This window comes from Manis javanica, chromosome 10 (assembly GCF_040802235.1).
Source record: "Manis javanica isolate MJ-LG chromosome 10, MJ_LKY, whole genome shotgun sequence".
NCBI classification, from domain to species: domain Eukaryota; kingdom Metazoa; phylum Chordata; class Mammalia; order Pholidota; family Manidae; genus Manis; species Manis javanica.
The window spans coordinates 73476561-73501007 of record NC_133165.1 but is presented as its reverse complement, the minus strand read 5'-3'; the positions used below and the strand labels follow the sequence as shown (position 1 = coordinate 73501007).

The window sequence follows — 24447 nt, the reverse complement described above, 5'->3', positions numbered from 1 at the left end:
CCATCAGTGTAGTAAGATGCCACAGAGTCCCTACTTGTCTTCTCTGTGTTACACTGTCTTCCCCATGACCCCACACATACCATATGCACTAATTATGATACCCCACAATCCCCTTCTCCCTCCCTCCCAACCCGCCCTCCCCCACCCCTCCCCTTTGGTAACTGCTAGTCCCTTCTTGGAGTCTGTGAGTCTGCTGTTGTTCTGTTCCTTCAGTTTTGCTTCATTATTATACTCCACAAATGAGGGAAATCATTTGGTATTTGTCTTTCTCTGCCTGACTTATTTCACTGAGCATAATACCCTCTAGCTCTATCCATGTTGTTGCAAATGGTAGGATTTGTTTCTTTCTTTGGCTGGAAAGTATTCCATTGTGTGTATGTACCACATCTTCTTGATCCATTCTTCTACCGACAGAAACGTAGGTTGCTTCCATATCTTGGCTATTGCAAATAGTGCTGCAATAAACATAGGGGTGCATATGTCTTTTTGAATCTGAGAAGTTGTTTTCTTTGGGTAAATTCCTAGGATTGGAATTCCCAGGTCAAATGGTTATTTCTATTTTTAGTTTTTTGAGGAACCTCCATATTGATTTCCACAATGGTTGAACTAGTTTACATTACCACCAGCAGTGTAGGAGGGTTCCCCTTTCTCTGCATCCTCACCAGCATTTATTGTTCCTAGTCTTTTCTACATTGGCCATCCTAACTGGTGTGAGGTCATATCACATTGTGGTTTTAATTTGCATTTCTCTGATAATTAACGATGTGGAGCATCTTTTCATGTGCCTGTTGGCCATCTGAATTTCTTCTTTGGAGAAGTGTCTGTTTATATCCTCCACCCATTTTTTGATCGGGTTATTTGCTTTTGGGCTGTTGAGGAATGTGAGTTCTTGATATATTTTGGATGTTAACCCCTTGTCAGATATGTCATTTACAATATATTCTCCCATACTGTAGCATGCCTTTTTGTTCTGCTGCTGGTGTCCTTTGCTGTACAGAAGCTTTTTAGCATGATGTAGTCCCATTTGTTCATTTTTTATTTTGTTTCCCTTGCCTGGAAACAGTTGCTTATGTTTATATTCAAGAGATTTTTGCTTATGTTTTCTTCTATATTGTGGAGTTTTAAGTGTATCTATTTTATAGTTTTCTGTGATGATTAAATAAAATTAGGCATGCTAAGTGTCCAGCATAGTCCTTTCACATAGAAAACACTTAATATAAGAGATTATTTGAAAACACTGAATATGAGATTTCCTCATTTCTCACAGCCCTACTTCATTTTTAAAAAATCATAATAAAATTTCAGTTTATGCATTCCTCAGGAGCAAGGTTGTGGAGGTCTCAGACAGAGCTAACAAATGTTAGGCCTATGGAATTAATATTTGAGTACCTGTCTTAATTGTTTTGCAGTTTTAGAAGTACTTTGGACCACGGATGAGAAGAGACAGGACAGTGTCCATTAAACTATTTAAAATAAAATAATTAGATGATGGCTTTTCAAGACTTAGAATAAAAAGGTCATGTACACATATTAATTTAGGAGAGATGTTTTTAAAGTGAGCTAACCCAAAGTTCATTTAAAGTGGCCAAATAGTCAGTTGTTTAAGGCATCTTTAAGACACTGCCTTAGGATAAATGAGAACCAAATTATCCCAGTCCATACTCTTGGCTCTTAACCAAGGAGATGAGCAATTGCTTCAATGTTTGAGCTACCATGTTTTGAACAAATGGTTTCTTAGCAAAATGTAGGGAGTTTCTTAAAAGGAAGTTTGGCGGAATCCACTCTAATATATCTCATAGGAAAAAGAGCAAGTTTCTAGCTTGCAAAAAAAACATGAAACATACTCAGAAATGCCTAGCAAATTCTTATAATTAGAGCAAATATCAGCTGAATTTAGTTTTCTTATTACTGTCATTTGGTTTAGCAGTTATTTGCTTTTAAACTTGGAGATGACAACCATAGAGATTACACCTCTTTTTAAAATGTCCACTTGGGAATATTTAAATAAAGTCTCTTTCAAAGGTGTCCAAAATCTTTCTTAATTTGTTAGCAGATGAAAGTATAAATTGCAAAAAAGACTAACTGGCAGTTTTATATTCTCAGACAAAAAGTGCAAAACTTCATAATTACTTACACTTAGTGCTTAAAGGTGACATACAACGGCAAATCAACTATTGAAAAATTGCTTTCTGCAAGTGCCTTATTCTTGAAGAGCACAGTGGGTGACTTAGCATTGCTGTGGCTCCAACTCACCCACTTAATATGGATCATATGATGTGTTTCAATTCTTCAAGCAGAAGCCCTAGAAATTGTCTTCAAACTGTCACAGTTTGCACATTTTAAATATCTAAATTTTATCTTACTTTAACCTGAGACAAAGTTACACATAAACTGCACAATGTGAATTGATACTGAATTATATTTTGTTACCAAAAAGTTTTGTCATAATCCCACCCTGAAATTATCAAACTATATGTACTTACTGAAACATAAAAAGGTGGATTTTAATAAAGGTACAGCTTTATAATATAATCTTTGTTAAAGGTGAGATTTTTGTCCCAGTTTTAACTAATATGAACCCTGGTGGATCAGTGCTCCTGGAAATATTGTAGGAAATATTAGGTCTACAAAAGATCAAATTATACTTTCTGAGGCATTCAACTATTTCCAAAATGAATAGATGATAAAGTAGTTGAATACATAATTCAACTGGGCATGGTAGTTTCCTAGTCTGGAAATTAAATCCTCTTTCCTACAACACAGAAAGGTGTCTGGGCAGAGGAAAAACAGTTGTCTGCTTAACACAAATGCCTAGTGTTGAGGACTTGTTAGGGTAGAATTAGCCACTATGTGAAAGGTAATATATGTTAATATGTTAGGTGCTTGTGATTCATCAATGAACAAAATAAAGACTCCTGCTCTTATGGAATTTTCATTATATAGGGAGGAGTCAGACAACAATAGATGTAGTAAACAAGTTAATTATATTTGAGAAAATTATGTAGGGAGGAAGTGGGAAAGTTGACTACATATCAAATAGAGTGTTTGGGATAGACCTCATTTAAAAGTGATATCTGTGCAAGGCCTTGAAAACATGAAGGAGTCAGCCCTGAAGATACTGAGAGAAGAGCACTTCCTGTGGAGGGGCAAGGGCACGCTACCCCAAGATGTGCACTTCAGCGTGCAGATTACAGGTTACAGAGAGCTGAAAACAGTCAAGGCCCAAAAGACGCAGAAAGATACCTCCCTCATCCCACAGCAACTGCATAAAAAAGATTTACATGGAAGATCTGTTATTATCATAGATAATTACATTATAATATGAACTAGGAGTGGTAGACAAGGAGGAATTTAGCAAAGTGTATTTGATACCGGGGTTCTTGTTTGCAGAGCTGAAGAATGAACTCCGCAAATACTCAGGGTAGGAGAGCAAGGTAGAGGCTTTTATTTAGAGGTAAACTGAGAGGACAGAACTCCTGGCTCATGCTGGGAGGGGACAAGAGAGTCCGTGGTTGGCTCATTGTCTAGGGGATTTATAGTCAGTTGAGGATTTTCAGGCATTTGGATGAAGGGCTAGGAGTGCAGACTTGTACCATCTGCCCTGCCCCCAAGGTGTTCTGGGTTGTCTGCTAGAGCTGTTTACAGTTGGGATGCTTACCAAATTAGTCTTTTTCCTATGTTGCAGATTACTTGATTAGGATTAGAGAAGGCAAAACAGCACATAGGTACAATTAAAATAAACTGGGCGTTTTAGCAGGCTAAGGTAAATTTTACACTGTCATGATCTAATTGATATAGTGAAGTCACGCATTAGGCTGAGATGCTGTTCTTTATTTGCAGAACACTCAAACATTCCAGGCCAAGTTGCTCCTGGCCTTTTGAGGTTTAACTGATTTCCCTGAAGATGTCTATATACCTAGTATGGTATCTTTACCCTAGAGAATGAGTGTGACTTTGCATAATGCTTAACAAAGAATTTCCATAAGGACTTCTTTGCACATTATTACGTTGTTCTGACTGTAATTATCTTGCTCTGCTTTTTCTCTGGAGACCATCATCCTACTCTGCTAAACCACAGTCCCTGTCTCATATTCACTAAAATCCCTGGGTCCCAGTGTTTCTGTGTGGCCCAGAAACACTTGTTTACTACACATTTACTCTTTCATATTTCCATGAATTGCCTCCTTTTCCCTTTGAAGTCTCAGACCCCCACCTCCTCTTCTCCTTAGCTCAGGATGACAAATACACCTCATTTTGCCTTTAGAATCTCATGTCTGTGGATTCCCTTTATGAATGTAATTAAGTTTGACTTTCTCCTATTAATCTGTCTGTGTGTAAAATGGCAATATTTCCAGAATCATGTGCCTGGCTTTAGTGCATCTCCATATCAATAGGTGTTTCCAAAGGATGGAGGGAAGTAGTTCATCTCCGTATCAACAGGTGATTACAAGGGGGAGTGAGGGCATATCTGGACCAGAGAGGTTGAGTGGGGTCCCTTTTTTGGTGCCAGTTGTGAGAGACATGGGCAAGCAAAAGTGGATGGCTGCTTGTAAGAAATAAATGGGTTTCTCCCACTTTATTTCTCCCTTTGACTGATTTCGACTTCAAAGGTAACTTTCCCCAGGCTGGGAACATATCTTCCCCCCAGAGTTACACTGTCTCATGTCATTTTAATCCTTAGACCAGCTAGAAGAACTTTGAAGAGTAAAGGAAAGTTTTCTCTCCCCAACACATGCAAAACGCTGAAAGCAGGAGCATGTTTGCATATGCCAGGACAAGCAAGAAAACTAGTGTGATTGGAGCAGAGTGAGCAAGCAGAAGAGTTGCAGGAGATAAATTCAGGGTGGTAACGGCACCAATTGGGTAGCATCATTTAAACCTTTGTTAGGACTCTGATTTTACTTTGAGTAAAATGAAAAGCCACTGGATAGGTAACATCTGATGTATATAGAAAAGCATCACTCTGGCAACTATGCTCTGAACAACAGAGAGGGATAGTAGTTGAAGCAGGGAAACCAGTTAGGAGGCTATTGCAATAATCCAGGCATGAGATGATGATGGAGGCTTGGCTCAGGGTGGGAGTAGTAGGGATGATAAGAAAAGATAGGTTCTGGGTATATTGGACAGCAGAGGTAACAAGATTTCTGTATGGATCAGCTGTGGGGTATGAGAGAAACAGAATTTGAAGATGATCCAGGTGCCTTGAGCAGGCAGAAGTACAGAATTGTCATTAAACCAAGAGAGAAGAACTATGGATGTAGCAGGTTTGGGAGTATAGGGGTAAAACCATGAGTTAAGTCTTGAACATGTTAAGCCGAAAATGTGTATTAGTCATCCAAGTTAAAGCCTAAATGAAAAGTTGAAAATAGGGATCTGAAATACAGGAGTGAGGTATAAAATGCATATGTAAATTTGGGAGTCATTTATGAGTGTGGATCATAATCAAAGCCATGAGGCTGGATGAGAATTACCAAGGGAGCAGACAGGGAAGAGAAGAGAACAAGTAATAATTCCTAAAACATTCTAAATGTAAGAGGTTTGAAGAAAGAGGAAAAACCAGCAAGGGAGAGTGAAAAAAAAAAGAGTAAAACAAGGAGGGTATGGTGTCCTAGGAGCTAGATAAGGAAATTGTATCTATGAGGAAGGGGTAACCAAACTTGTCAAATGCTGCTGATGGTTCAAATGATATAAGGACTGAGAATTGTGCCCTGTATTTAACTGGTGACATCCCTGATATACATGGCATTACGAGAGAATGAATGGGAGGGGAGAGTTTGATAACAGCAAGAATAGGTAACTTTTCTGAGGAGAAGTGCTACAAAGGGAAAGAAAAAATAGGGTGGTAGCTTGTGAGAGTATGGATCAAGAGAAAGGAAAAAATTTTAAATAATGAAATAAATAACTCTTATATGCTGATAGGAATAATCTAATAAGAATGAAAAAATGATTATATAGAAGAAAGAGGGAAGAATTGTTGAATCAATGTCTTTCAGTGGACAAGAGAGAGTAAGACCTAGCTAACAAACGGAAAGATAGACTTTAGATAGGAGTATTGATAGCTCCTTGGAACTCCGGGAAGAAAATCCCAGGGCAAAATACTTTTGAAACCGAAATCAGTCAAAGGCAGAAATAACATGGGCGAAAGCTATTTATTTCTTACAAGCAGTTGTCCCACATCTCTCTTGACCTGGCTGCAGAAGAAGAGAGCTCACCCAGCCTCTCCAGTCCAGATAGGCCCGGGCTCCCCTTGTAATCACCCACTGATAGGGAGATGGACTCCTCTCCACCCCTTGGAAACACCTGTTGGTATGAAGATGCACTAAAGCCAGGGGAGAGGTTCTTGAAATATTGAAATTTTACTCACACTCCTCCTTGGTAAGAGTGGAGAAGAGGCAAGTTCTGATGCTAATAAGTGGGTAGACGTAGTGATGGAAGTCTGTAAAGGCCCTCTTCTAATTATTACTAAAGTTTCTCAGTTCAGTAAGACACAGGTCATCACCAGAGACAGCGGGTAGGAGGTTAAGGAGAGGGAAGAAGGCATGAAATGATAGTTTAGGAGAGTTTGGATGAACTGGTGAAGTACCATGTGGAATGACTGGCAGTTGGCATGAAGTCTCAACTGAGGTTTGTAGTCATGAATTTAACCCAGTAAGCATGGTTGTATATTTTTCTGCAGCTCCGTTCAGCGATAATGGATTGGCCCTGAGTGAATGGGAGTTGTGTTTTAACCAGAGTTATTGTTGCCAAGCAAATATAGTGAAGCCAGAAAGTAGAAAGAAAGTGGCAGGTGTGTGCAAGGTCAGATTACCCAGATAGAGGGGACAGAAGATATCCAGGGGGGACGGGTTGTGAACAGATGGTGAATTGGAGGTCCCAATGGGTTTGAAGCATTATTTAGGTCAGGGTTCTAGAAGGATTGAAATAGAAAAGTCAGTCAGAGGGTGAAATGCATATAATTGAGATCATGGGGTTGGGGGTGGTAATTAACATTTAGAGGATGACTAGGAGAATGCCTGAGATGGAGAGGATAAAACCAGTGAGAAAATTGAGTTAAAGGAACTGAGAAGCTAGAGTGATGGATAGATCAAATATTTATATATTGAACATCAAAAATTAATGCAGGAGTACTGTTAGAGTGACAGTGAGACAGAAGTTCGTATTATTGCAAAACAAGGAAGGAGGACCTGGATTGGTATAGAAAGTGAAAACCAGCAACAATGAGGGGTAATAATGCTATAATCTGTTGACATGAGATACACACTGAGAAGTGACAGAGAACGATCTGAAAGTGGCAGGGAGGACAGGGACACCTTCTACCTCACCTCCAGGCCAAGTGGTACTGGAGATCTGGGAGAGCGAGCAGTCACCACTCAGGAGGGTGCTGCAAGAGCAGCAAGGTCCATAAGGAGAAATGACACTTAGAGTGTGTAGATGAAGGGAAAGCATAGGGAATAAGGTGAGAAATAATTGTGCTGATAATGGAACTGGGGAGGGGTGGATGAAAGGAACCAAATAAGGACAGGAGTCACTGGTATTGACTAATGTGAGGTAAAAGAAAATACATTTGGTGTATATCCCTGGTTCCTGGCACAAAGCCCCTAAAACCCTAGTACTTTCCTAAGTTACTAGAACACTGAGAGCATCTTTTGTTCTAGTATTTGGTGTTTGACTCTGGTTCCTGACACAGAACTCCTCTAGTGCGATAGGAGTGTCCTTGGTTCTAACAAGATGACTCAGGGTGGACTCCCGGTAGCTTCCAGGAGGAAGGGGTGGTCATCAGAGAGGCCAAACCACAATTAAAGGCTTGGAGCTTTCAGCCCCACCTCCCATCCCCATCCTCCAGGAAAAGGAGAGAGGTTGGGGATGGAGTTTATAGTCACTAATGCCTACATGATGAAACCTCAATGAAAATCCTAAGTGTACAGGTTTCGAACTTCCAGGTTGGTGAATACATCCAAGCACTAGGAGGGTAGCATGGATGAAGAAGGTCCTGTGCTCCAGATGCTTCCAGACCTTGCCTTATGCAATCCCTTTATTTGGCTGTTCAACTGCATCCATTATGATATCCTATATTATATATATATATGACAGTAAAAGAGAAACCCATAGGAGTGTTTTTATTTTCCAAAAACAAACTGACATAAACAGGAATAAAGGGGAGGATGAAACTAGTCCTAATGGATTCAAAACAGATAAGTGGATGTGGGTATGAGGAGGCTGTGTTGGAAAGTGAGATGGCTACATGAGGCTCCTTGTCCCCTATAGATAGAGAAAAGGATGTTTGAGAAAGCAGGACTATGAACCCCCCTTAGGACTACTTGCAGCCTATGAACCCCCCTTATCCCCTCTTACAATGGCAGTAGAATGTCTGGACAAGGATTTGGTCCCAGTGCATGGATCTAGCTTTGACTCTATTGAGAGAGAAAAATTTACTCCAAGAGTCAGGCTCAGCCTTGACACCTGCTGACAGCCAAAAAAGGATGGAAGTTATCTTTGACCCCCAGATTCTATGACTAATAAATGAGAATAATACATTTTATGAGAATAATAAAATGCACCCTTATAGAACTTAGCCTACAGCATGTCTTATAGTGGGGAGCCCAATAATTGTTAGCTACACATGCAGTCTACCCTTTCTTTGTCCAGAGGTGCAGTCTTTGTTTTCCTCTAGTCCTGAAAGAGCTAGTTTGAAGGCTAGTAATTTTACCCATAGACCATTAGGAAGCAAACTATTAGCTAGATATAAATAATTTAGTACAACATTCTTCAAGAAAAAAATCACCCTATATGTAAACTAATACATATAGTCACTTATCCAAGTTAGTCACTTAGTAGGTGCAATAACTTTCATCCTGGTCCATTAATTTTCACTAGTCATCCCTCCATCCCCCCTCCATCTATCCATACACCCAGTTTTACTGAGCATCAGTGCTCCAAACTCTGTGGAAAGCATTGGTAAGGAAACCGGTTATGATCCCTATACTTATGGTGTTTACAGTCTAGTAAGCAAGAGAAGCATTGATCAAGGTTTCAGAGTTTTTTGGAATGTAACAGAGGACCTAATTTTTAGTTATCTATTTCTAAGGATTATCTGAAGTCAAATTTTCAAATCCCAAAGGACTGATATCATGTAAGCTCATTTCTAGAATGATTCCATCATGAGAAATACAGTGGCCGTCACAAGAAAGCAGAGTAGCTACAGCATCAGTGAAACCTGACATTCCTAATTTCTTAAGCAAGCTTCTTGCCATTCACTGTTTTAGGGCATGGTGTCTTCTGTATCCCCTTCTAGAACCTAGTTTACTGTTCACCACATAGTAGAGTCTTCCTATCATTTAGGTGGGTTGAATTGTGCCACTGCTTTTGCAGCAATGGGATTGCCTTTTCTCCACAACTGAGGTCTCAGGAAGAACCACATTTATAGCTCCTCTTCTAGAAGCCACAGTGTGTAACTCAGAGCGTGCCCTGCTCTCCCACCTATGAGACAGGCTTTGGCACATTCACGGGGGGTAACCGTGAGACTGGGACGTCTGAGCGTAGCTCTGGTCGGCGATAGTTTGCTGAGACAACGGTTTTCTTCCACCTAGTGAGGTCAGCAGTCATTTCATTTTTCAGATGAACAAAATCCTTTAAATACACCCAGTCAGAGAAAGTTTGACTTGCTCTTTCTTTGGTCCTATATCTTGTTAGTTACTTGCTGACTCATTCTAAGCTTCATCTCATGATTCCTGACAGAATCATCCCAAATCATCCAGAGGCTATTAAATCTCATTACTTACCTGGCCATACTTTATTTAATGCGTCATTCTATGCTGCTACATCAAAAGCAGATTATAATATGGTATGTCCATGTTATTCAGACAATATACTCACTGCTACTTGGTGGCAAAAATAATCCATTGATATTCCGAGGTTTGCTGTGATAAAACATACAGGTGATCTTCAAACAACCAAGAGGTTGAGTTTCCCAGAAGCATGAAATACTGTTTTGCTAGACAAAGGAGGTGGGGGAAATGTAATAGTCAGATGCCACATTCAAAATAAATACAATGTGCTACAACACAACACAATGTGACAAAAACTATTGCAATTACTGATTCGGGATCATATGTGTTTCCTGGTTTCTAAACTTGCTATTTAATGGATAAAGAAGATGTGGTATATAAACACAATGGAATATTATTCAGCCATTAAAAAAATCCTGTCTGTTGCAACAACATGGATGGACCTAGAGGATATTATGCTCAGTGAAATAAGCCAGGTGGAGAAATCTCGACAAAAACCGTATGATTTCACTTATTTGTGGAATATACAAACAAAGCAAAACAGAAGGAACAAAACAGCAATAGAGTCAGATACAGAAGTGACTGGTGGTTACCATCGGGGAGTGGTTCGCATGGTTGGGTGGGGACGGTGAGGGGAATAAACGGGCACAAAAATTCTCAATCATAATGTAAGTTGGTCACTGGGATAGTACAGCATGGTGAATATAGCCAGTGGTTCTGTAACATCTTTCTATGTTGACAGACAGTAACCGCACTAGTGGGGGTGAGGATTTAATAATGTGGGTAACTGTTGAACCACTATTTTGCATATTTGAAACCAATATAAGATTGTATATCAATGATACTTCAACAAAAAATAAAATAAAAAGAAGATACGATGGATATTTCTAAAACATATTCTCTATTTTTCTAAGAATTTAAGTTGAGCAAAGTGTAAAATGCCTAGAATTATATACTGGAAGGGCAGAACTATTTTTTCTTTATTGCTTTGTAAGAGTTTAGTTCACTATTACTGAAGGGAGACAGTTTTAACAAACATGATGTGGACTTAATTCTACCTGCATTTCCATGTGTCTAAATTTGCAATGTGGCTCGAAACATTTTCGCTGTCTCCATAATGAGCACACAGTGTTACTGCCAAGGGCCTCTTCACAGTGTCGGAATCGGCACTGGGAACCCTAAAAAAAAAAAAAGGTAAACAGTGTAGAAAACTCAATATACCAATGTTAGTGTTCATCAACAGTGGGGTTCAAATTAAAGAAAATATAAGTAGATAAAATAGAATCACAAAAACACTACAAAATAAGGCTGTAAATCTAAATTTTAGCAAATTAGTCTAATTTTAGTGAGAGACTAACAATATAATCTGATGCTTAAATAGTCCAACATGCTACAAATCATTGATAAAATGCTACTTTTTGTTATCAGTTAATCCATATGCCTCACTAAAGATAAATACATGAGATCAGTGATAACTCTTGATCACAATCCAGGAACAAAACAACTTAATTTCTCTTTCTGAAGAAAGACAGAAAGAATCACCAGCCATGTTCGTATTCTATTCCAATCACCGGGATTCATTCATTCTGACATGATTGTGAAGCCGAAAGTTTCTACATTTATTTGGTTTCATTGAGATCCATTAATCCTAATCTCTTAAATTAAATATTTTTACCACCATTTACCTTTATAAACTTGAATTCATACTTCGCTAATTTGTTTATATCATTTCTTTTCCTTTTACGATATTAAATATTTCCTTTTACTTAGACTTTTGATGGGAAGATTCAGTAATTGGGTTAGTGAATTTCAAATAAGGAATCAATTAGATTTATTAAAGTTAATTTCAATAGTGACATGAATTTAACTCTTAGAATTTACATGACTGGAATCACATTAACCAAAACAGTATGATGATGTAAAGTTTCAATGTCAGGAATCTGATGTCTCAAGGAGCCATAATATAAGCAAAAGTACCACCCAAAAATATAAGAGCTATAGGTATGTAACCGGCATATATAAGGGTAGTTTTAATTAAATAATTTAAAATTATCACAGATCTCCTCAGAGAAATTCAGTATATCAGAAGTACACGGTTAGCTTTTACTCCAGAATTTAAATACATAAAATATTTTTGTGGGAAAACAGTAAATTTTGATTCAGCAATTACTGCCATATCTTAATTCTACTAAAAAGCTTAAGCATATGAAGTACCATAAATTGTACAATATTTACCTTTATGCATGTGGAATTAAAAAAGAAATAGCAGTCGTTCCCAACTTTTGCCATTTTCAACTCTCTTGCTGCTAATCCAATGTTTTTTAATATTAGAATTTCAGGAATGCAAATATAAAAATTATCAGTGTGTAAGGGGGAAAAGAACCTCTTTTCCACAGTCTTTCAGGCTATCAGTAGTATTCCTTTAAAACTGACCTCCTGTTGACAGTATATTGAACAAATGGTAATCCTTAAAGAATTTAAGTTAGAAGATACCTTCTCCCTTCTCTAGCTTTGAAGAAATGTTGGAAGTGGTTGCTAGTAAACCACAAACTCAAATTCCAGAACTTTTCTTTGTTACCTAATCCATTGTTTGCTCATCATAAAATGACCTCACATGTAACTGTAGTCTAGTTTACATCAGTGAATACTGTACAGTATTTCTATTGCTGAATTCTAGTATATTAACCAAAAAGACCAGTAAAAATGAAATAGTACATTTATCTTTCACTGTCCTGATTGAATATTGAATACCTTTGGTGTATGCTAGGCTTTAACATATCAGTCAGAAGGAAGTCTTTCTTTCAGAGTGTAATCCAGTAACACCACTTTACTTCCAGAAACTGGTAATAAGTCCTTGATGGCTCTTCAGGTTTATGAGAATCAGGCAAAGCTGCTGGCTGCTACCCATCAGCGTAGAAGTCCAGTTTATAACTGTGGATTGAACCTTTGGCCTTCTCCTGACTTGGGCTCTTCTGTCTCTGCCAGAGATTTTGCTCCAGGCACTAATGAAACCAAAGTACTGGGAATAGAGGGCTTCCTGAGAAATAGTAGCCATGCTGCTGCTATTCAAGGAGCAAGTGGAATGCTTTGGAAGATGATCCTTTCCAATAAATGAAGGAATATTGAACCTAGAATATTCTGTGGCAGTTTGGGAAATGAAAGTTGATAGTTGTGAGGGTTATTGAATTGTTTGTTTCCTTGAGATCCATGAAACAAGCTGCTTTTTAGGATTCCTCCAGAAGAACAAAAATTCACTGGTGCTTGACTATAAAATACTAAGAATTCTGGTCCCAATAACTCACTGCAGCCAACATCAGGTGTTTTCTCCCCCTTAAAATTTTTTTTGGCCTTCTTGGGTTTTTCTATGAGAAATAAAAAATGACAAAGTAAACACTCTGAAATGGTAAACCTCTTCTTTCCTCTCTCCTCTCTCAATCTAGTGATGAAAAAACAGTAAAATTTTTAAGGGATATTTTATTCTTTGAGAACCCCCTCATACATAGACACCTCCATTTTCCAAGGACTAAGTCAGGACAGTACTGGACAGTATGATACTTGCAGACAAGACAGAGAAATGAGAACTGGGCCTGTTCAAGCACATAAAAAATAGCACTAGATAACATTCTCTTATTTCGGACTACTAGGTTCAATGAAATAGGCTAATATTATTTAATAATACTAATTATTGAGACAAATCTGTTGGTATTTGTATGGTCTTGAATTAGTCTAAGGCTAACTTTGCACTCAGGAAATAACATCAGAACCTACTTTTGTTACTGAAAAACCTGGACTGGATGGCAGATGGAAGAACCAAGCGGCACTAGGAGGTCTTCGAGTGCTGAGGTTTTAATTTTACACCGGCGGGGTCAGAGGAGAGTAATCTCCCAACGTCTGAGCCCCGAACAAAGGCAAGGGAGAGCAATATATATCTTTCTGCTTCCTTATCTGCAACATTTCTACGTGCACAACAAGCAAGCAAGGGGTGGGGGGGTGGGGGGGCTAAGTTTAGGCAGTGAGTTTACGGAAGTGAGTGCCTGGCAGAGCGGGAACTAAAGGAAGGTTCTGTTAGGTTCTGTTGTCTTTGCTGAGAAGCAGAAGGGAGGCTCCTGGACTAGATTGCTGTCCTTGTAAAATTTTCCCTATCACTTTGACCATATGCTGCCCAGTGAGGTATAATCCAAACAGTTATATATATTTTTTTGTCCCAAGTGTTTTAATTGTAGCGTTTTCTAATATTCTTCCAGGAAAATCAGTTTTCTTTCCATCTTAGGATGTCTCTGAATGTTTCTAGATTTCTACAGTGCTTTCCCTAGGAACTTACTAAAAAGAACGAGTAATTAGGTCTCACCAAAATGGTGTTAAATTACCATCCGAAGTGATTTAATAAATAACTAAATAAACAACAAAAATAAATTTAGTAAAAAATAATGTAAATAAAAAATAGTACTTATTCATTGTTATTGTTTAATTTTCATAAATACTACTGGTTAATAAGTGTGGTTAACTGCACACACCCAGAAGCGTATCCTTGTTCTTTGACTCTATTCGGAACCTAGAGGACAGCGCGCGGGAGCGCACGGCGGGGGTCCGCGCTTCTGCACTACAACTACCAGAAGGCCCCGCGGCCCGGCTCCGCTTCCGAGAGTGCGTCCCGGTTCCTGGCTCGGTGTGTGGGGCGCGGGGACGCGGCGCGCCTGCCGGGAAGCACGGTGGGGCTGGCTTCGGCGCTTCGGCGACTCTCGGGGACGCCTAGCCTGCCGTTGGGCACGGTTTGCAGGCACCCTGTCCGGTCACACGGCGTGTGGGGCCCACCATGAGGCGCCTGGGCTCGGTGCAGCGGAAGATACCGTGCGTGTTTGTGACGGAGGTGAAAGAGGAGCCCGCCACCAAGAGGGACCACCAGGTGCGGGGGTGCGGGGGTGCGGGGTGGGCGCGCGTTGCTTGCTGCCCGCGGCGCTGCTGGCGAGGGCACCCGGCGCGCTGCAGCCGCCCAGCAGGCCGGGAGCTTTTTTTAGGCTTGTCTGTGGAGGTCTGGGTTTGTCTGTGGAGGTCTGGGGTCCATGTCTCTTACTCCCTGAGCTTCAGGTTCTTAAACTCACTAGTTATAAGGGAGGAACTGTTAGAGGGAATTTTTCTGCAGACAATTCAGACGTGCCTGCGCGTGGAAATTGAAAACCCACATCTTAAATAAGCCTCTCTTCTCAGGTTAACCCCTTCTTGGGAAAACTACCTTAAGAATTAACATAGTCCCCGCAATCCAAGCGTCACACATTTCAAGCACTTGGTGACAAAGTGGAGATTTTTAGAAGACTCGCTTTTCCTGCCCCAACTTGGGAACAGATGGCAGTGTTGACAGCCTAATTAGGTTCCCAAAGACCAGACCTCCTGTATTGTTACCTGTGATCACCTCCTTGATTCCAACTTGTTGAAGCTTTCTCAGGGTTTAACGTTCTCTCCACTGTGTTTTACACATAGAGGGGCCCTTAGAGAATGATGAGTGCCCTGTGTCAGCGTAATTCTTTAGTATATAACAAAAGTCCTTGATAGCAGAGCCCCCAGTTGTCAGCTGGGGGCTTCCAGCTCATCACACAAAATCAGCATGTGCATGTCGCAGACCCCCACTCTGCTTGCAGGATTTCCCCTGGCTTCTTGTCTTCCAGACTCAAAGACCTTTAAGGCCAAGACTGCCCTGTTATCTCTATGCCCAGTTTTCTAGGACCTGACACATGGTAGGCACTGGATAAATAACTGTTGAATTAAAGAATGAATGCTGGAGTCATTTCATGCCAGTTTTCCATTAATCTTAATGCTTTTTACCTTAAACATCTGTTTTTTACTGCCACCATTGTTAGAGTTCTTGGTATTTTATTCTCTGCTTATTGCATTACCTATTTCTTGCCTCCCAGAATGATCATCATTAGGTTCTTTCCTACTAAAAAAGGTCACAGTTCCTACTAGTATCTGTAGCAGTACTTGTCAAGCTTTCCTATTTTAAGCCCTAACGTAAATCTATGTGAAACAGTGTTGCCCTGAGTAGTGGGTCACCCCAGCTGTGATTCTCAACTTTATATGTTGGGAGTGGGGACAGTTGGTAAAATTACCCTCCACCAGGAAAAATAAACCACTTTTCTTGCCACTCTACAGTTAAGAATAGCCGATTGGTAGCATAGAATCCAAATCCTTAACTGTAATTCAAGGCTTCCTATTCATTAGACCCATTCTACTCTTAAAGTGCCTCCTGGGCACCTGGGCTCCGTGGAAGTTGGCATATGTGTCTGTGATGGAGGTGCCTACTTAAATTGAAGTCTCTGTTCTAGCAAAGTTTGTTTCGTCCTGTAAACATACTAGGCACAATACTGTCTCTGTAATTTTGTTCAGGCAATGCCCTCTGCCTGGATCACTTCTTGAATTTTTAATTTTTCAAATCATACTTTGTCTACAAAGTCTTTGATCATTTTATTTATCCCAGTGATTTCCATTACTCAGTCATTTTAGGGGACCTCTTAATTAACATTCTCTATTAGTTTTTATACACACATAACTTGTTTTTCCAGTCATAGCTTGAAGTCTTTAATGGCAGGTAAAGGAGAGCTTTGTGTACCCCTTGGTATCTTATGTTGTCCTTTAAACATGTTGAGAGCAAAGAGTGTAGATGACGATTCTTACAGAAGGGATATTTCAAGAGCTCCCAGCAGAGTAATCTGTCTCAGAATCTCTGATAAATTGAAATTTACACACACATATACACACATTGCTATTGGGCCACACCTTGCGTGTTGTGCTACCACAGGTTAAATTGATACCCTCTGATAGTACTGTCATAAAGTAGTGATAAATCCCCAGTCACTCAGTTTTGTCTTGAAAGTACTGAATCAGTACTAGGATGGAACTAATTTCCTAAGTTTACTTGACTCCAAAACATTACTTTCACTTATTAATCTTAAGCCCGCACACACCAGTATAATGTTTATATTGTGCAGTTTTTCATATATGTAAGATGAATTTAGGCTGTAAAACAGTGGCATAAATCTTTTTCAGAAATTAAGATAAATTTTAGATAAAAAGTTGGTAGGGGGCCGTAGAAGCTGTTCTTTATTCCATTCTTGATGCTCTTTTGGCTTGTCTTCCTGACAGAAGAAAGCCATAAATTATGCAAATAGTTTATTACTGGTAAGACTGGAAGGGTCCCCATTTGTTTTTCTCCTCAGCACTTATCACACTTAACATTGTATTATGCCCTTTATTGCTGCTGTCTTCCTCATTAAAATGAAAGTTCTCCAAAGGCAGACTTTTTTTTGTTCACCTATATTTCCAGTGCCAAGGACAGTACTCAACCTATAGGAGGCATTTAGCAAATCATTGTCGAGTAAGTGAACACAGTGAACAGCTGTGCTAGGTAAGGATATGGTTCCTGGTGTCAAGCTCCTTGTGGTGGATAAAGAAACATGTGAATAGTTACAAATCTGTGTGGGAAAATAGGTACTGTGGTGATAGTGTAGAAGGGAGGGGGTGATGGGTGAGAACTTCACCGAAATAATTTTGAATAGTCTTAAAGGATAAACAGGAGATGACTTGTGGAGCTACTAAAATCAAGACCATTCTGGGTGAGTGTGTGTGCAGCCACAGAAGCTGTGTATCTTAAACCAATTCTCTCTCTTTTTTTCAGCCATTTAAAGTTTTGGCAACTGAAACTGTAAGTCACAAGGCATTAGATGCAGATATACACAGTGCAATTCCAACGGAAAAAGTGGATGGAACATGTTGTTATGTTACTACCTACAGAGGTAAAATAAAACTGTACTACAAATTTTACTTTTATTTCTTTAATCTATAAACTATATATATTTGAAGTGGGGCATTTGTTCTTCATAAACCCTTGAAAATGTAAGTGTAATAGCAAAATAATAAAGTCATGGTTGTTATAATTTACTTATTTATGATATCATTGTTATTTTCTCAGGGGAGGAAAGGAAGGTAACTATCATTTACTTAATACTCATTAAGAGGCAGACTGACTTTATATTTGTTATCTCTAATAGCACCATAAACGTCTCCATTTCACAGATGTGGAAACCGAGATTTAGAGAACTTGAACAATTTGTTCAAGACCATATAATTAATGAGGGGCTGAGCTGCTAATAGAACGTAGGTTTGTCTGACCCTGGAGCTTCTTCTTACTCCACTGATCGCAGTGCTGATTCCATTTTTTCTCTCACTGTTGGCAGTGTCTATAATTCATTTCTTTTTAATGTGCCTTAAAAAAGGTAGAAATTAAAATGGGAATTGTCAGCAAATATAAATGTAAGGGAGAAAATACAATGAAAAGAGAGAAATAATCTTTGTGATTTTTCTGTGAAATAACCTCTGAATTCCAGCAGGAGAAACAGTAGTTAAATGAAAATCAAATGCATTTCTCATACTAAGAAATCTCTTCTGAGATGCATGTTTTCATTTTTAATTATAAAATACATGACAACAAAATTTACCATCTTAACTATTTGTAAGTGTACAGTTTAGTGGTGTGTACAGTTGACATTGGGTTTCCCCCTCCTAGCCCTTGAGAACCACCATTCTGTCTTGTTCCTGTAATTTTAGCTCCTTTGAATATCTCATATAAGTGAAGTTATATAGTATTTGTCATTTTGGGACTGGCTAGATGAATCACTTAGCATATTGTCTTCAAGTTTCATCCATTTTGTAGTACATGTCAGAATTCTCATCCTTTTTAAGGCTGAGTAGTATTCCATACATGATGTTTGTATATACCACATAATTTCATGTATATACCAAGCAGCCATCAATGTATGCTTGGGCTGCTTCCACCTTTTGGCTATTGTGAGCAATGCTGCTATGAACACAGTATATAAATATCTCTGAGACTCTGCTTTCAGTTCTTTTTGTTGTATATCCAGAAGTGGAGCTGCTGAATCCTATAGTAATCCTATTTGTAATTTTTTGAGAAACTGTCATACTGTTTCCATAGTAGCCTCACCATTTAACAACAGTGTACAAAAGTTCCTACCAAAGGAGGTGGAGCCAACATGGCGGCGTGAGTAGGACAGTGGGAATCTCCTCCCAAAAACATACATATTTTTGAAAATACAGCAAATACAACTAATCCTTAAAGAGAGACCAGAAGACACAGGACAACAGCCTGACTACATCGACATGTGCGAGAGCCCAGCGCCTGGTGAAAGGGGTAAAATACAAGCCCCGGCCGGCGGGACCCCAGCACACCTACCCCCAGCTCCCGGAGGGAGGGAGAGGGAGCCCAGGACTGCTAAACACCCAGCCCCAGCCACCCGCACCAGAGTGCAGACACAGTGCATGCGTGGAGGGCTGGAAACTAGGGAAATAGGGCAGCAAAACCTCTGAGCGGGTGCCAAAGCTGATGCCCCTGTGACAAAGAAAAGACAGTGCTCTTTGAAAGTCTTAAAGGGACAGGGATTTAACAGCTAGACGGAAACAACACAGGTCACAGCCCAGTGGCTGGAAATTACAGGGAAAACTGGGCGCACTAACCCCCTGGGCAACAGCTCTGAGACCCCTCACGGAGGTAAACAGCCAAACAGACCCCCCGCCAATCCATTACCCCTCCTGGCGCTGCGAAAGCAGAGAAACAGCATAAGGCAAAACACGCCCACAGAAAGGCAGAAAGGAAAATTCCTACACTTCGACCGGGCAAGACACAAAGACCCAGCCTACACGCAATTACCCAACACAAGCCACTAGGGGTCACGGTTGTCCCAGTAAAGAGAGGCCAGTAGCAAGTGAAAAGTTTGGCCCTCCCAGCTGACAGTCAATAGCACCTGTCAACATGAAAAGGCAAAAAAATATGATCCAGACAAGACTAACCCAGACAGCTTCGGCATCTGCTACATCTTCCCCTGAGAAGGAACCTGGGGAGATAGATTTAGCCAGTCTTCCTGAAAAAGAATTCAAAACAAAAGTCATAACCATGCTGATGGACTTGCAGAGAAATATGCAAGAACTAAGGAAGGAGAATACAGAAATAAAACAAGCTCTGGAAGGACTTCAAAACAGAATGGACGAAATGCAAGAGACCATTAATGGTCTAGAAAACAGAGAACAGGAACGCAGAGAAGCTGATGCAGAGAGAGATAAAAGGATCTCCAGGAATGAAAGAATCCTAAGAGAGCTGAGTGACCAATCAAAAAGGAAAAATATATGCATTATAGGAATACCAGAAAAAGAAGAGAGAGAAAAAGGAATAGAAAGTGTCTTTGAAGAAATAATTGCTGAAAACTTCCCCAAACTAGGGGAAGAAATGGCCTCTCAGACCACAGAGGTACACAGAACTCCCATGACAAGGGATCCAAGGAGGGCAACACCAAGACACATAATAATTAAAATGGCAAAGATCAAAGACAAGGACAAAGTATTAAAGGCAGCCAGAGAGAAAAAAAAGGTTACCTACAAAGGAAAACCAATCAGGCTATCATCAGACTTCTCAACAGAAACCCTACAGGCCAGAAGAGAATGGCATGATATACTTAATGCAGTGAAACAGAAGGGCCTCGAACCAAGACTACTGTATCCAGCATGAATATCATTTAAATATGAAGGAGGGATTAAACAATTCCCAGACAAGCAAAAGTTGAGGGAATTTGCCTTCCACAAACCACCTCTACAGGGCATCTTACAGGGACTGCTCTAGATGGGAGCACTCATAAAAAGAGCACAGAACAAAACACCCAACATATGAAGAAGGGAGGAGGAGGAATAAGAAGGGAGAGAAATAAAGAATCATCAGATCGCGTGTATAATAGCTCAGCAAGCAAGTTAAGTTAGTAAGATAGTAAAGAAGCGAACCCTGAACCTTTGGTAACCTGCAATGGCAATAAGTTCATACCTTTCAATAATCACCCTAAGTGTAAATGGACTGAATGCACCAATCAAAAGACACAGAGTAATAGAATGGATAAAAAAGCAAGATCCATCCATATGATGCTTACAAGAGACTCACCTCAAACCCAAAGACATGCACAGACTTAAAGTCAAGGGATGGAAAAAGATATTTCAGGCAAACAACAAAGAGAAGAAAGCAGGTGTTGCAATTCTTGTATCAGACAAGACAGACTTCAAAATAAAGAAAGTAACAGAAGACAAAGAAGGACATTACATAATGATAAAGGGCTCAGTCCAACAAGAGAATATAACCATTATAAATATATATGCACCCAATACAGGAGCACCAACATACCTGAAACAAATACTAACAGAACTAAAGGAGGAAATAGAATGCAATGCATTCATTCTAGGAGACTTCAACACACCGCTCACTCCAAAGGACAGATCCACCAGACAGACAATAAGTAAGGACACAGTGGCACTGAACAACACACTAGAACAGATGGACCTAATAGACATCTACAGAACTCTACATCCAAAAGCAACAGGATACACATTCTTCTCAAGTGCACATGGAACATTCTCCAGAATAGACCACATACTAGGCCACAAAAAGAGCCTCCGTAAATTCCAAAAGATTGAAATCCTACCAACCAACTTTTCAGACCACAAAGGCATAAAACTAGAAATAAACTGTACGAAGAAAGCAAAAAGGCTCACAAACACATGGAGGCTTAACAACACGCTCTTAAATAATCAATGGATCAATGACCAAATCAAAATGGAGATCCAGCAATATATGGAAACAAATGACAACAACAACACTAAGCCCCAACTTCTGTGGGACACAGCAAAAGCAGTCTTAAGAGGAAAGTATATAGCAATCCAAGCATATTTAAAAAAGGAAGAACAATCCCAAATGAAAGGTCTAATGTCACAATTATTGAAATTGGAAAAAGAAGAACAAATGAGGCCTAAGGTCAGCAGAAGAAGGGACATAATAAAGATCAGAGAAGAAATAAATAAAATTGAGAAGAATAAAACAGTAGAAAAAATCAATGAAACCAAGAGCTGATTCTTCGAGAAAATAAACAAAATAGACAAGCCTCTAGCCAGACTTATTAAGAGGAAAAGAGAGTCAACACAAATCAACAGTATCAGAAACGAGAAAGGAAAAATCACGACGGACCCCACAGAAATACAAAGAATTATTAGAGAATACTATGAAAACCTATATGCTAACAAGCTGGGAAACCTAGGAGAAATGGACAACTTCCTAGAAAAATACAACCTTCCAAGACTGAACCAGAAAGAAATAGAAAATCTAAACAGACCAATTACCAGCAACGAAATTGAAGCGGTAATCAAAAAACTACCAAAGAACAAAACCACCGGGCCAGATGGATTTACCTCAGAATTTTATCAGACATACAGGGAAGACATAATGCCCATTCTCCTTAAAGTTTTCCAAAAAATAGAAGAGGAGGGGATACTCCCAAACTCATTCTATGAAGCAAACATCACCCTAATAACAAAACCAGGCAAAGACCCCACCAACAAAGAAAACTACAGACCAATATCCCTGATGAACGTAGATGCAAAAATACTCAACAAAATATTAGTGACCTGAATTCAAAAATACATCAAAAGGATCGTACACCATGACCAAGTGGGATTCATCCCAGGGATGCAAGGATGGCACAGCATTCGAAAGTCCATCAACGTCACCCACCACATCAACAAAAACAAAGACAAAAACCACATGATCATCTCCATAGATGCGAAAAAGCATTTGATAAAGTTCAATATCCATTCATAATAAAAACTCTCAGCAAAATGGGAATAGAGGGCAAGTACCTCAACATAATAAAGGCCATCTATGAAAAACCCACAGCCAACATTGAACAGCGAGAAGCTGAAAGCTTTTCCTCTGAGATCGGGAACTAGACAGGGATGCCCACTCTCCCCACTGTTATTTAACATAGTACTGGAGGTTCCTAGCCACGGCAATCAGACAAAACAAAAAAATACAAGGAATCCAGATTGGTAAAGAAGAAGTTAAACTGTCACTATTTGCAGATGACATGATACTGTACATAAAAAACCCTAAAGACTCCACACCAAAACTACTAGAACTGATATCGAAATACAGCAAAGTTGCAGGATACAAAATCAACACACAGAAATCTGTGGCTTTCCTATACACTAACAATGAACCAACAGAAAGAGAAATCAGGAAAACAACTCCATTCACAATTGCATCAAAAAGAATAAAATACCTAGGAATAAACCTAACCAAAGAAGTGAAAGACTTATACTCTGAAAACTACAAGTCACTCTTAAGAGAAATTATCGCGTCCTGCCATCTAGGGCGACGGCAGGAGAACGATCACCGAAGGCCTGGTTCGTTAGGAATCTTTATTATGGGCGTCCGAGCATCCATCTAGCGAAAGGCAAAAGCAAAAAACAACCACGCCACTTCCTCCAGGGCAGCAGCTTATATAGCATATCCCAACCAATCAGCTGACTGATCACACGCCAGGTTCAGTCTTATTGGAAACATGTGAAAAGCATGCTATGAGTACGAGCACAGAAATGGGGACAAGCCAGTCATGGAGACTTCCTTATGCGCTGAGCTGTAGGGCCAGGAAGGGTGGTGTCTAGGAAGCAGGCGCCATCTTTAGGGCGTTGTCCAGCTAGAGTGGGGTTCAGCCTCAGCCGTAGGCCGGGCCCCCACATTTCCCCCTTTATTGTTTTATAACCAAAGGGCTGTCGGGATCATGCCTGTCTTTAGTCGTCCGGAGTCTGTGGCATTCTTACCCGTCCTCAGGCAATAGACAACTTAGGTCTGCGCCCTGTCTTAGGTTGATATGCGCAGCTCCCAATCTTACCCGTCCTTGACTACTGATCCAGCATATTAAGCCATACTCTAGGGGAGATGCCTTCCTCTAGCGCTGCCATGGCCTGCAACAGGACCTTCCGTTCTCCCCGTTGCTGTTTTTGTATGGAACAGACTTTCCTCCCAAGCAGGAGGAGGCCCACAATTAGCAATATTCCTATGACACCTACACCTGACCAGGCTTTGGTGGCGTTTAACACAGCTTCAGCTATTTGAGCTACGGAGAGCATCTCTACCTTCTTGGAGCTAACATTCAAAATTTCTAACCGTAGCTGAGTGGTGAGCTTGTCAAGCTCACTGGACCAATTTGTGGTTAACATCTTGCCTAACTGTCTGGACAAGTTGGCAGCTTTAGAATAATTATGAAAAGGAATACCAGTAATACACCCCAGTATAAGAATGAATGCAGCCCACAGACAAAGCCTCCCCCAAGAGGTCCAATTGTTCTTGAAGAAGGTTCATGCGTTGGTTGACCAAGGCCATCCCATTCTTAAAATGGCCGTTGATGACGTTCTGCGTTGTCATTGCCGAGGCAGTGGCCTGGGACAGACCATTCAGCATCTCTGCCGTAGGAATGGTGATAGCGCGGCGGTGGCTGCAGCTGCAGCTCGGCTCCGCCGTCGCCTGCTGTAGGATCCACAGCAGGAGCAGAAGCAGTGCGATCATCTTGTACCTCTGCTCCGGGGTTTTCCACTCTGCATATCAGACGTTCAGGCACCCAAACGGGGTTCTGCTGGTCCTGTGGAAAAACACAAACCGAGCCTCGGGTCCAGATTATCACTGGGTCCGGGCCTTTCCATGTTCCTTCCAACACATCCTTCCACAAAACTTTAGGCATGTGTTTTGGATTGGATTGTTGGCCGTGCCGCTCTGCTGCACTGCGGCCATTTT

General features: G+C 40.2%; 2 protein-coding genes across 11 annotated transcripts in view; one reads left to right on the top strand and one right to left on the bottom strand.

Annotated features, from left to right (window-relative positions):
* C10H12orf50 (chromosome 10 C12orf50 homolog) overlaps nt 1–12362 on the bottom strand; it is a 34410-nt gene extending 22048 nt beyond the window's left edge. For all 6 annotated transcript variants that reach the window (XM_073214172.1, XM_073214174.1, XM_073214173.1 and 3 more), the window contains exons 1-3: nt 12021–12362; nt 10844–10963; nt 9874–9991 (exon numbers count right to left, since the gene is read on the bottom strand). In XM_073214172.1, coding sequence (XP_073070273.1) covers nt 9874–9991; nt 10844–10963; nt 12021–12074 — 292 coding nt within the window. In that variant the 5' untranslated portion in view covers nt 12075–12362. The remainder of the gene's footprint in view (nt 1–9873; nt 9992–10843; nt 10964–12020) is intronic.
* Nucleotides 12363–14411: 2049 nt separating this feature from the next.
* The window catches only part of LOC118973530 (RNA ligase 1-like), a 40639-nt gene continuing 30603 nt past the window's right edge, over nt 14412–24447 (top strand). For all 5 annotated transcript variants that reach the window (XR_012121424.1, XM_073213348.1, XM_037024286.2 and 2 more), the window contains exons 1-2: nt 14412–14688; nt 17452–17569. Coding sequence is in view for 4 of the 5 variants with exons in the window: in XM_073213348.1 (XP_073069449.1) it covers nt 14599–14688; nt 17452–17569 (208 nt within the window). In the remaining variant the exon portion in view is untranslated. The remainder of the gene's footprint in view (nt 14689–17451; nt 17570–24447) is intronic.